Here is a 13579-nt window from a genome sequence, read left to right on the forward strand (position 1 = left end):
TCTTGATGGAAACAACGCCCCACAGCTAAACAGTAGATTACATGCAGGTAAAATACAGTGCTGGATGGAAGATATGGATACCAGAAATGTTTTTGCTTTCAATAAAGATTTAAGGTTTAAATTTTTAAAAAATAAGTTTGTTGCCTTCCCTTTTTCAATTTTAGCCCATTCTACTTCTAAAAATTTTCCCATCCATCTAATGACTCCTTGAAGTTCCACCAGTAAAAGTTGGTTCTCCTGAAGTCCAGGATGCTTGCCTTTGAAGGAACCATCTGCATTTGTGCACCAATACTGAATCACACCATCCCCGAGTCCCAGATGATAACATTACATTAATGATTTCTATTAAGCCATTACCTACTAGGATATCAGAATCACTTTCCCCAGTTATAAGCACCCCCTTCTGCAAGGGTCCTGTTACTAGTTGCAGGAGTTCTCTCTGCAAAAAATTTAGGCTCTCCTGCTCAAAGATATCACAGCTGGGATACCCCTGTCCGTATTTGATAACTTGAAATTACCTAGCAATAGCACGTCCTTTTCAATTTTGTGAATGTCTTCAATTAAATCTATTTCTGCATGTCATTTCATCTTTCCAAATTAACCCAGTGTCACCCTTTTACTTCATATGCTCTCCACGTTCTGTTGCTTTAATATTTTTTATATATGGAACTATTCTTTATCCCTTTCTTTCTATTCTGTCTTTCTTTAATAAATTATAGATAACTATACCCCAGTCATAGTTCTCCATATGCTGTAGCTCCCCGACTGTCACTACATCCAGGTCAGCCTCTTCCATGACTGTCTCTAGATCTGTGACCTTATTTCTCATTCTAAAGGCATTGGTATGCACAGCTTTCCAGTTGTAAAGGGTGGAGAGGTGCAATACGCAGGCATTCATACTATGCAGATGTTAACTGTAGCTATTCTGAAAAACTGTCCTGTGGAAAACTCCTTTAAAAATGAATATTGTTTCTATTGAACCTGCCTGTAAGGTAGAAGCATATACGATGGACACTGCACAGAGGTAGTATATCTAGCATAATGGAATATATTGTATACCAAACAAGGCAAGTCATTCAATGCTTTTATTAGGTCTGACTGTGAATGTTACAATTTATACATAATACCTAGTTTTCACTTCAGTAAAGCTCTAATTCAGTACATCACATGTTAAAAGTGAAAAGCCAAATAACTAGGTTAAATCTCCAACTAGCATTTCAGTATCCTTCAGACAAGGCAAGCTAGGATGTCATAATCACTTTGCATACACAGGTAGTGTTTGGAAAAATAATTATATAAACTAGTACAACTGAAAGCAGGAAAAAAAATGACTTTAGTCTTTTTTACCCCTGTAAATTATATTCAATTTACTTAAAAGCAACAGAGATGCCCATAAGAATAGTCTGTTGTTTTTCAGGTCTTAAATCTCAATATGCACTGAAAAGGGGAATATCTAAGTCTGTTGGGAGGAATGGGGCCTACCACCCTGTGCCATCGTTGCACCACAGAGGTTCTTTTTATCGGTAGCCAGGTCCTGGCTGAGTATAAGCCTGACCAAAAGGAGGACGGTTACGGGCATAAGGATTTGGCCCACTTGGAGGAGGGGTCACAGTACTTCCTGGGGGTGGTGTGAGCCCTGGTCTAGGTTGATAGGCAGCAGGCTGTCCTGCAGCCATTCCTGGTTGAGAGACAGGTGGCACATTGTAATTAGCCGGCTGGGAGGCTTGTGTAGTATAATTCTGTGGTGGGTAGGTGGCTGCCTGGTACTGCTGAGGAGTCTGAGAGGGCATTTGCTGCTGTTGAGCAGGGAATCCAGCCTGCTGGCTGTAACTCTGGAACTGCTGAGGTTGCTGAGGCGTTGTCTGCTGACTATAACCTGCTGGAAGGTAGAAGAAAACAAACAAACAAAAAACAGAGAATCGAGGCATTAAAATCTAAATATTAAAAACCAGAGATTAAGCCCATAGCTCAAACCTGAAGACTTCTTAGATAGCTGAACAAGAAACATGCATATCAATGGTTCAGTTTTAAAAACTTCTGCTATAAAATAGCAGAGCTTGAGGAGTGTAAATGTAATTAGTTAAATATGAATCATGAAATTAGCAAAAATGTGATAGCATAAACACAGCCACCGATACATTTATGGAAAGGATTTTAAATAAGAGGCAAAGGAGCACAAGCGGGAGTAAAAGATATAGACACAGCAATGCAATACAGGTGCTAAAACTGAACAAAGTGACTACAAAAGGGACAGCTTAGCATTTCACCAGCATTTCTTAGAGAATGAAGGAACACATGTATAGAAACATTTCTATATGCAATTTAGAAAATATTGCATTTGTTTTTATGAGGAACACAAGCATTAAGATCTTGAAGATGCTACAAAGTCAACTTTAGAGAAAAAAAAAATTCCAGTTCATCATTGTATACTTTTCAGCCCAGCTCAGGAAATCTTAAAACACACTATAATTCTGGGCTGTGTAAATTGATAAATGAGGCACCTAAAATGCCAAATTAAAATGACTAAAAATCCAAGGACTACAGTTCTTAAGCTTAAAGTATTTCAAATCACCAGCTGACATACCAGGATACTGAATCCCATACTGGGCCTGGGGTTGGCCCTGTTGCTGCACTGCAGGATAGCCAGCCTGCTGTTGGTACTGTTGATACATTTGACCTAAAAATGAAAGAATAAATGTTGGTTTAAAGATACAAAATATTACATAAAGCATTTTTAAGATAATTCTGAAGGATCTTAAAATAATTTTAAGCTTTGGTTTAAATTTCAATCCAGTTTAGCCAGTTCTTCTGCTAGGGTCACTGTAGGACAGCTTAACAGCAGATACCCAGCACCGCACTGTGGAGTTATAAATGGTTCCATCAGAGTTTCTACCTATGTGCTCAAACCAAAACTGCACTAAGGAGCTGTAAGGTAGAAATGCTGATGTAACCACTGTGTGCTCATTTCTTAGCTCAGTCCTATTTCGGTTTAGAATAAAAGTTCTATTTTTTATTACTTAAACTTTTTAATGACAGATGGGCAGTGAAGTTAGGAAGATATTTAGAAACACAGAAACATGATGGCCAAATGGCCTATCCAGTCTGCCCATCTGCAGCATCAACTATTTCCTCCTCTCTCTAAGACAGTATATTGCACACTGTGTGCCTCCTGAAATTTCAGGTGTGCCGCGAGATGATGGGAAGGAGAGATGCCGGCTGACTGCCTACAAGATATGCCTCTCGTGGCAAGAGGCACATCCTCTAAGCCAGTATTCTTCAACCTTTTGACACCTATGGATCGGCAGAAATAAAAGAATTATTTTGTGGATTGGCGGTTGAAGAACACTGGGCTAAGTCGTGGGCCAGACCCCACCCATCTCCACCCCCATAATAGTACTAATTGTAACACCATTTTTTCTTTTTTTCTTTTTTAATTCTTTATTTATAATTTTAATAATTAACAATAATTACAAGTCAATGAAAGAAAACATGCAGTGTAAACTGAAATTAAATCAAAATTCCAAACAGCTAAGGAATATCAAAATATACATCGCATTATTAGTCCACAATTTTGGAGACGAGGCTACTGAAAAAGACTGAAATAAGTCATCAAGGCAATAGTATAAGGCAAAAAGATAGGCGTTTTGAGTGCTCTTGAACCAATAATTTGAGCTTAACAAGAGAACAAGGCAGCCATGAAGATTCTCTATCAGAAATAAATTTAGATAAATGCTGTGGATCATAAAATACATATCTATTCCCCCCATATGTCATAACACCATTTTTTCCATTCATTTTCATATACAGTACTCCCCCAATATTCGCAGGGGTTCCATTCCAGGAACCCCTGCGAATATAAAAATAAATGTGAATAAGGGACGTCAAGGAGCTAGAGAATGCTCCCTGTCTGGTGCCGATGCCCTGCACCCTGAGGCTCCCGGACACGGAGCACTTCAGCTTGATCCCGGACGCGCTGGATTCTATCACTCCAGGCTGCCCTTCGGATCTTGAGATCTCGCCAGTCATCGCTTACCCGCCAGTGTCTGAGAGCGACCCCCTGCAGGTCGCCCGCCTGCCCACGCTCTACGTACAGCTGCACGAGGAAAGTGCCCGCCAGTTGGAGCCACACGAGTGGCCGCTGCAGATCCAGAATGACTACCTGCTGCAGCTGGGCTTCAGGAACCGCAACCAGGTGCAGGAGGAGGGCATGGAGGCCTGATTTAGGTGGTTTTTCGCCTGGGGAGGCAGGATAGGGCAGCTGGAGCATCGGCAAGTGAAGGAAATCAATCGCAGTATGCTCCAACCGCCTCTTCCTGCATTAAAGTCAGGCTTCACCAATCAGAAGCTGCTTAGACACGCAGCTACTGATTGGTGAAGCCCTAACTTTAGCACAGGAAGTCCTGGTCGGAAAATATCGCGAATGATCGGGACCATGAACCACGAATGACTGGGGGAACACACACTATAATCTTATTAATACCACATAATGGTTAACCACAAAATTAAACTACACAAAGCACACTGTATGCTTCTAAACATTCATTCCTATCAGAAAACCCCATGCAAATACGGGACCAAAAACTAAAAGTACTAATATATACAAACAAACCCTAAGATGCAAGACTCTGCATGCAGTACAACCCCAGAGAAAAAGAAACAAATGCGATGTAAGACTCTGCATGCAGTACAACCCCAGAGAAAAAGAAACAAATGCATTTCTTCATGAACAGTGCAAAATACAGACACCAGTTGTAAATTTTCAAAATTGACACAATTCAAACACTAAATTCAAAAATAAAATCATTCCCCCTACCTTTGTTGTCTTCCTCCCTCCATGCTGTGCTTTATTTTCTGGCCTGCTCCCTCCTGGCCATTTTATGCCGCCCATGGTGTTATCTTCGGGCCGGCTCCCTCTTCCTCACTACCACAGTGCACAAAGCTGCAGGCAGAGGCTCCTCGCACATCCCGCAACTCATCTGGAAGCCCTCCCTCTGACATTGCAATGTCAGAGAAAAGACTTCTGGTTCAGTCGTAGGAACCGCTGCCCGTGGCTTTGTGCACTGCAGCAATGAGGAAGAGGGAGCCAGGCCGAAGATAATGCCACATCAATCGCATTGCGGGCCGGCAGCTGAAGAACACTGTCTTGGGCCCATTGTATGTGCTGGCCCTGCGGACCGGCAGGGATTTTCTGTGGACCAGCATCGGTCTGCGGACTGTCGGTTGAATAACACTGCCGTAGGCAATCAGCCAGCGCCAGTGTCTCTCCTCTCTATGCATCTTCCCTGCCGGCACCTTCAACTGGCGACTCAGGGCCCATCTGGAGGGCCTTCATGCATGCGCGTGACATTGCACTCTTCCGGGATGCCTCAAGCTGCAGCCACTGCGTTTAGTGTGCCGCAGCTCGACAAAGGTCTGTCTCAGGAAGTCCCTGATTGGCCACTGTTTTAGCCAATCAGGGACTTCCATAGACTCCTCCCTAAGGAAGTCCCTGATTGGCTGAGATGCCCCAGGTCCCTCCAAAGGGAGGAACCCAAGGCGCCTCAGCCAATCAGTGCCTTAGACCTCTCCCCGTGCATCAGATGATGCGCCGAGGCAGGGCCTAAGGCCGCTATTGGCCAGCAGCAGAGTAGGAGCAGGAGGAGGGTCCGTGCACCTCTCCCAAAGATGTTCGGAGCCTCCAAGGAACAGGAGGGACCGGGCACCCCTCCTGCTCCCAACTATTTTAAAGGTATCAGGGTAGGTGGACCAGGGGATGGGAGGCCTAGGAGCAGGAGGGACTGAGCACCCCTCCTGCTCACATCATTTTACTGCCAGGAGGCGGGAGGAGGACGAGGGTCGTGCCGGTCGGGGAGGGGGGGAGCGAGGGCCATGCCGGTCAGGGATAGGGAGCGACCGTGTTTTAATGAGGGGGTACATTTATTTTTGACAGGCCTGCCTGTCTTTTATTTATTTTTTTTATGGGGCAGATATTTTGCTTGTGTAACACGCAAAATATCTGTGCCATGGAAAAAAATGAATAAAAAAAGACAAGCAGGTCTGTCAAAAAGCCTGCAGACCTGACAGTAAGCACAGTTACTTACCGTAACAGGTGTTATCCAGGGACAGCAGGCAGATATTCTTGACTGATGGGTGACGGCACCGACGGAGCCCCGGTACGGACAATTTTAGAGTGATTGCACTCTAAGAACTTTAGAAAGTTCTAGCTCGGCCGCACCGCGCACGCGCGAGTGCCTTCCCGCCCGACAGAGGCGCGCGGTCCCTCAGTTAGTATAAGCCAGCTAAGAAGCCAACCCGGGGAGGTGGGTGGGACGCAAGAATATCTGCCTGCTGTCCCTGGATAACACCTGTTACGGTAAGTAACTGTGCTTTATCCCAGGACAAGCAGGCAGCATATTCTTGACTGATGGGTGACCTCCAAGCTAACAAAAAGAGGGATGGAGGGAAGGTTGGCCATTATGAAAACAAATTTTGCAAAACAGATTGGCCGAAGTGTCCATCCCGTCTGGAGAAAGCATCCAGACAATAATGAGATGTAAAAGTGTGAACTGAGGACCAAGTAGCAGCCTTGCAGATTTCCTCAATAGGAGTGGAACGGAGGAAAGCTACAGAAGCTGCCATTGCTCTGACTCTATGGGCCGTGACAGAACCTTCCAGTGTCAGTCCGGTCTGAGCATAACAGAATGAAATGCACGCTGCCAGCCAATTAGACAACGTACGTTTAGAAACGGGACGTCCCAATTTATTTGGATCAAAGGACAGAAAAAGTTGGGGAACTGATCTGTGGGGTTTCGTACGCTCTAGATAGTAAGCCAGAGCCCTTTTACAATCCAAAGTATGTAAAGCTTGTTCTCCAGAATGAGAATGAGGTTTTGGAAAGAAAACAGGTAGAACAATGGACTGGTTGAGATGGAATTCAGAGACAACCTTAGGGAGAAACTTTGGATGTGTACGCAAAACCACCTTGTCATGGTGAAAAACCGTAAAAGGTGGATCTGCGACCAGTGCATGAAGCTCACTGACCCTCCTGGCAGAGGTAAGAGCAATAAGGAAAAGGACTTTCCAAGTGAGAAACTTGAAAGGAGAGGTAGCCAAAGGTTCAAATGGAGGCTTCATTAAGGCGGAAAGAACCACATTGAGATCCCAGATAACAGGAGGGGCTTTAAGAGGTGGTTTCACATTGAAAAGCCCTCGCATGAACCTGGATACCAGGGGATGAGCTGAGAGAAGTTTTCCATGGACTGGCTCATGAAAAGCTGCAATGGCACTGAGGTGGACTCTGATGGAAGAGGACTTAAGGCCAGAGTCAGACAAAGAAAGCAAATAATCCAACAATGTCTCCACTGCCAGAGAAGTTGGATCAAGATGATGAAGAAGACACCAGGAGGAAAATCTCGTCCACTTCTGATGGTAACATTGCAGAGTGGTTGGTTTCCTGGAGGCATTCAGAATGGAACGAACAGGCTGAGATAAAAGAGTATCATGAGATGTCAGCCCGAGAGATACCAAGCTGTCAGGTGCAGAGACTGGAGGTTGGGATGTAGAAGGGTTTCCTGCTGTTGCGTAAGCAGAGAAGGAAACAGAGGAAGAAGAAAAGGTTCCCTGGAACTGAGTTGAAGTAGAAGGGAGAACCAATGTTGCCTAGGCCACCTCGGAGCAATCAGAATCATTGTGGCTCGTTCCCTCTTGAGCTTGAATAAGGTTCTCAACATTAGAGGCAGAGGAGGGAAGGCGTACAGGAACAGATTCGACCAGTCTAGGAGAAAAGCATCCGCTGCCAGACGGTGAGGAGAGTAAAGTCTGGAGCAGAATAGGGGCAGCTGGTGATTGTGAGGAGCTGCAAAGAGGTCTATCTGAGGAGTGCCCCATTGAGTGAAGATAGACTGCAGAGTTACAGGATCGAGTGTCCACTCGTGAGGCTGGAGAATTCTGCTGAGTTTGTCCGCTAAAGAATTCTGTGCTCCCTGAATGTAGATAGCTTTCAGGAAGAGATGGTGATCTATGGCCCAATTCCAGATCTTTTGGGCTTCTTGGCATAAAAGGCGAGAGCCTGTCCCACCCTGTTTGTTGATGTAGTACATCGCAACCTGATTGTCTGTGCACAACAGAAGGACCTGAGGAAAGAGAAGATGTTGGAAGGCCTTGAGGGCATAAAACATCGCTCTGAGTTCCAGGAAATTGATTTGATGCTTCTTTTCCTGGGCTGTCCAAAGACCTTGAGTCTGGAACTCGTTCAAGTGAGCTCCCCATGCATAAAGAGAGGCGTCGGTGGTGATGACTAGTTGATGAGGAGGCTGATGGAACAGAAGACCTCTGGATAGATTTGAGGATACCAACCACCATTGAAGAGACTGACGAAGAGATGATGTCACAGATATGTGTCGTGAGCAAGGATCCGTCGCTTGGGACCACTGAGTAGCAAGGGTCCATTGAGGAGTGCGCAGGTGAAGACGTGCGAGGGGCGTGACATGAACTGTAGATGCCATGTGCCCCAAGAGTACCATCATTTGCCTGGCTGAGATGGAAGGTAGTGAAAGCACCTGCTGACATAGAGACTGAAGGGTCTGAAGACGATTGGATGGTAGGAAAGCTCTCATGAGGAGTGTGTCCAGGATCGCTCCAATGAATTGAAGTCTCTGAGTGGGGATGAGATGAGATTTGGGTAGATTGATCTCGAACCCCAGAATTCGTAGAAACAAGATGGTTTGGTTGGTGGCCAGTAGAACTGCTTGAGCGGATGTGGCCTTGATTAACCAGTCGTCCAGGTAAGGGAAGACCTGGAGGTGGTGAGAGCGTAGAAATGCCGCTACCACAATGAGACACTTGGTGAAGACCCTTGGAGAGGAGGCAAGACCGAAGGGCAGCACCTTGTATTGGTAATGACAATGATTGATCATGAAACGGAGATACTGTCTTGAGGTTACATGGATCGGTATGTGAGTGTATGCCTCTTTGAGATCGAGGGAGCATAGCCAGTCGTTTTGATTGAGAAGAGGATAAAGGATGGCTAAAGAAAGCATCTTGAATTTTTCTTTTACCAGGTGTTTGTTGAGATCGCGGAGATCCAAAATCGGTCTGAGATCTCCTGTTTTTTTGGGGACTAGAAAATAACGGGAGTAGAATCCCTGCCCTTTTTGATCTGGAGGAACTTCTTCTATAGCGTTTAGAAGAAGGAGGGATTGAACTTCCTGAATGAGGAGGGCAGATTGAGGACTGTTCAAAGCAGACTCTTTTGGCAGGTTTTGGGATGGAAGAGTCTGAAAGTTGAGAGAGTAGCCGTGGTGGATGATGTTGAGGACCCATTGGTCCGAAGTGATAACTTCCCATCGGCTGAGGAACAGAGAAAGTCGACCTCCTATAGGTTGAGGCAGGAGAGCAGGAATAGGAATACTGGCTATACTGTGGAGAATGAAGTCAAAAGGGCTGTGACTTCTGCTGAGGAGGTGGTTTCACAGGTTGCTGCTGTGGCTGCTGTCTGGGAGGCTGACGTTGTTGCTGCCTTTGACGCCTGAGTTGCTGAGCAGTGGTAGGTAATGGCCGAGCTGTGAAGCGGCGTTGATAGGCCGACTGCTGCCTATATGGTTTTGGCGGAGGAGGCTTCTTTTTATTTTTAAGCAGGGTATCCCAGCGTGTCTCATGAGCAGAGAGCTTTTGTGTGGTTGAGTCCATGGATTCCCCAAAGAGCTCATCCCCTAGGCAAGGGGCGTTGGCTAACCGATCCTGATGATTAACATCAAGGTCGGATACCCGAAGCCAGGCCAGGCGACGCATAGCTACCGACATTGCTGTCGCTCTGGATGTAAGTTCAAAGGTGTCATATATGGATCTAACCATGAACTTACGTAATTGAAAAAGAGACGACAAGCAGGTATGAAAGGAGTGATGTTTTCGTGAAGGAAGGTACTTTTCGAAGGAAGCCATGGTGGTAAGGAGATGCTTCAAATAAAAAGAAAAATGAAAAGCATAATTGCTAGCTCTATTTGCTAACATAGCATTTTGGTAGAGCCTCTTACCAAATTTATCCATGGCTCTACCTTCTCTGCCAGGAGGTACCGATGCATATACACTGGCTCCTGAAGATTTTTTAAGGGTGGATTCGACAGTTAAGGATTCGTGTGGAAGTTGAGGTTTGTCGAACCCAGGAATGGGAATTACCTTATATAGAGAATCCAGTTTACGTGGGGCCCCTGGGACAGTTAAAGGAGTCTCTAAATTCTTATAGAAAGTCTCCCTCAAGATGTCATGAAGAGGGAGTTTCAAAAATTCCTTTGGAGGCTGGTCAAAATCAAGGGCATCCAAAAAAGCTTTGGACTTTTTGGATTCAGCCTCCAAAGGAATGGATAAGGAGTCACACATCTCTTTCAAAAAGCAGGAGAAAGAGGAAGTGACTTGTTTGGAGGATGGGTCAGGGACAGTTGAATCCTCCTCCTCTGAGGAACATTCGCCTTCAGAAAGAAAGGGTTCCTCTGAGTCTCCCCACAGATCAGGATCCCTGACATGGGGAGTATGGTCCCGAGACTCAGGTGTCGATGATTGTAAGTGTCGGGTTTTGTGTAACGACTTACCCGACCTCATCGATATCGAGTCAGGAGATGTTATTGGTCGCACCGGTGCCGAAGTCTGCACCGATTGATGGTGAGCTGTCGGCTCCGGTGCAAGGACTGGCATCGATACCGATGAGGTTAGTTGAAGCGGTACCGAAATAGTGGAAGCAGGTAACACAGGCTGTTCCACAATCGGTACCGGTAGCTCGGTGCGGACCGGCACCGGAAGGTTCGGAGCCAGGATAGCAGGAAGGAGCTGTTTCAATTGGTCCTTAAGCTGCACCTGAAGGATGGCCGTGATGCGGTCATCAAGGGATGGCACCGGTACCGCCTTTTTCTTCTGCGGTACCTGCGGTGCCGTTCGACGCCCCGGAGATGAGGAGCCCGATGTCGAGGGACTCACCTCTATAGGGGCGGAACGCTTCCGCTGGCGTCTCACAGTCGGCAGGATTGGACTCACTGCACTCGAGACCGGAGGACGCTCCAGCGGGGAAGGCTTCTTAGCCGGCTTACCTGACTGGTGAGACGCCGGTGCGGAATCACGCGGCGTCGAAGAAGAGGGTGCCGACTGAATCGGTGCCGAAGCTGGAGTCGATGGAACGGGGTCGGACATCTCGGCACCGAACAATAATCGCTGCTGGATTGGCGATTTTTTAATGTCCGTTTTTTTAGAATGGCACAGCGGGTGCAAGTAGAGGCCTGATGCTCAGGACCCAAACACTGTAAACACCAGTTGTGTGGGTCCGTGAGAGATATAGGCCGAGCACACCGCTGGCACTTTTTAAAACCCGGTTGAGGGGGCATGAAAGGAAAAACGGCTTCAGCCAAATCGAAGGCCGAGGCTTCGATGGTGGCAGAAGGCCCTGCCGGGGAAAGATTAAATTAAAGAAAAAATGAAGGATTTTTTTTTTTTTTACAAAAAAGAAAAAAGAAAAGAAATAAGATTAAATAATCAAAAGTTTACGCGAGCGGGAAGGCAAAGAGAAAAAAGTTTCAACAGCCGTTGAAAACGCGTCTTCTTAGCTCCGCGGAAACTAAGAAACTGAGGGACCGCGCGCCTCTGTCGGGCGGGAAGGCACTCGCGCGTGCACGGTGCGGCCGAGCTAGAACTTTCTAAAGTTCTTAGAGTGCAATCACTCTAAAATTGTCCGTACCGGGGCTCCGTCGGTGCCGTCACCCATCAGTCAAGAATATGCTGCCTGCTTGTCCTGGGATAAACTCAGTTACAGATAGGTCTGCAGCAGTCGGGTTTGCCAATAGTAAAACCCGACTCCAAATAGCCAAGCAACTGTTAGTGAATCAATCGCTTGGCTACTTTGCATGGGGTTTTACTAATTTGCATGGGACGATCGGGATCGGATCACTACAGGCGTTAGTGAATAGTGCAGGAGGGAAATCTGGTTGTAAAGGGCTTGCAAACCGATCGGTACACGATCGGTTTGCTTAATGAATCTTTGTTGCTTTAAAACCTGTAATGTAATCAAGGAGAAGAGGTTGTCTCCAAAGTTAAGCTCTCAACTATACAAAAGGGAGTTGTTTACTCATTCAGAAAAATACTAAGATTAGAGAAGACGCAATGAAATTAAATGGCAGCAGATTTAAAATAACTTAAAATATTTTTTTCAGTCACACAGGCACAATTAAACTGCGAAAATGTCTGCCAGATGTGGACACTATTACAGGTGGGTTTCTAAATGTTTTGAGCACATCTCTAGGGGAGACTATACCAAATTCAGGAAATGCCACAGCCATGCACCAAGAGCTGTTATATGCAAGCTTCTTATGTATATTCATTGTAGATTTTCTGAAAGCCCAAAATAAGCTCTGGCCTACAGAATGGCATTTTCTGCCAAGAGCTTGAAAAACAGGAAATGGATATCCCCGTTAGGATCTGTTGGGCACCTTTCAACCTGGACTAGCCACTGTTTGAGACAAAATGCTGGATTTCATGGACTGTTGGTCTCACTCAGTATGGCATTTCTTATGTCCTTAAATAAATTAATGATCTGGTGAAAACCCAGGCATTGCCAGAAACATAGAATAAAAAGTCCTGAAAAACACATACCTCTTGCTTCTCTAAGGACAAGATAGAGGATGAAAGGGGTGGGAGGCAGCAAAATAAAGACAAACACTCAAGTAAAGAGGTTTCTTAAAGCCAATTAGGCATATTCCTCATAACAAGAAAAACACGCCAAACCTAAAAAAATTTTGCTTCTGGCAAATAAATATACATCAGCATCTCAGTTTACTTGCTATGTCAAAAATTGTAGCTAAAATTCTTGAAAGCAGAATGATCAGATTAGCCGAAGCAGGAATGTTAATGGTCCAAATTTAACATAACAGCTGCACTAATCAAAGAATGGTGATATCCTGCAAGAGACTAGGACTAGAGAATGGCACGGTGGCTGTTACCCACAGGTAGCCGTAGGTAACCCGCCAAAACGGTGAGGAAAAACCTGTGTTCACCGTGGCTACGAGGACAAGGCCATTCACCGCCCCATGGAGCTGTGAACAGCCTTGTCCCCGCAGTTAAGGGAGGGAAAGCGCGCGGTCACCTATCGCGCTCCCACTCTCCTTACTGCCGCCGCCGAGTTTAAACAGCTCCCTACTCCCTCCCTGCCCCTTACCTTCATGGCCACGATGTCTAAACTGCCTTCTTACAGCAGCCGGAGCGTTGAAGCTGCGTGTGGCTGCCATAAAGGTCATCTCTGACGCAACTGGAAGTTGCATCAGAGGCAACCTATTCAGCAGCCATATGCAACTTCAACGCTTCAGCTGCTGTAAGAAGGCAGTTTAGACATCGCCGGACACAGGTAAAGGGCAAGGAGGTTTGTCGGCACAGTTGTTGGACCGGGCCTGTTGCCCAGGGGGGCATGGGTACATGGCGGAAGCAGATAAGAGGTGTTCTCGCTGCAGGGGGGGGGGTGAAAGTGCCACGAAGGTAAGGGGCAGGGAGATAAGGACGCTGAAGGGACATGGGGGGAGGACAGAGTGGGAAGAAGACGCTGAAGGGACATGGGGGGAGGACAGAGTGGGAA

At 46.1% G+C, this 13579-nt stretch overlaps 1 protein-coding gene across 3 annotated transcripts in view; it reads right to left on the reverse strand.

The window, feature by feature from the left end:
- Positions 1 to 1067: 1067 nt before the first annotated feature.
- The window catches only part of TFG (trafficking from ER to golgi regulator), a 42493-nt gene continuing 29981 nt past the window's right edge, over positions 1068 to 13579 (reverse strand). For 2 of the 3 annotated variants that reach the window (XM_033941913.1, XM_033941914.1), the window contains exons 7-8: positions 2585 to 2677; positions 1068 to 1879 (exon numbers count right to left, since the gene is read on the reverse strand). In XM_033941913.1, coding sequence (XP_033797804.1) covers positions 1518 to 1879; positions 2585 to 2677 — 455 coding nt within the window. In that variant the 3' untranslated portion in view covers positions 1068 to 1517. The remainder of the gene's footprint in view (positions 1880 to 2584; positions 2678 to 13579) is intronic. The other variant, XM_033941916.1, reaches the window with a different exon arrangement.

Source organism: Geotrypetes seraphini, chromosome 4 (genome assembly GCF_902459505.1).
Source record: "Geotrypetes seraphini chromosome 4, aGeoSer1.1, whole genome shotgun sequence".
Taxonomy (NCBI): domain Eukaryota; kingdom Metazoa; phylum Chordata; class Amphibia; order Gymnophiona; family Dermophiidae; genus Geotrypetes; species Geotrypetes seraphini.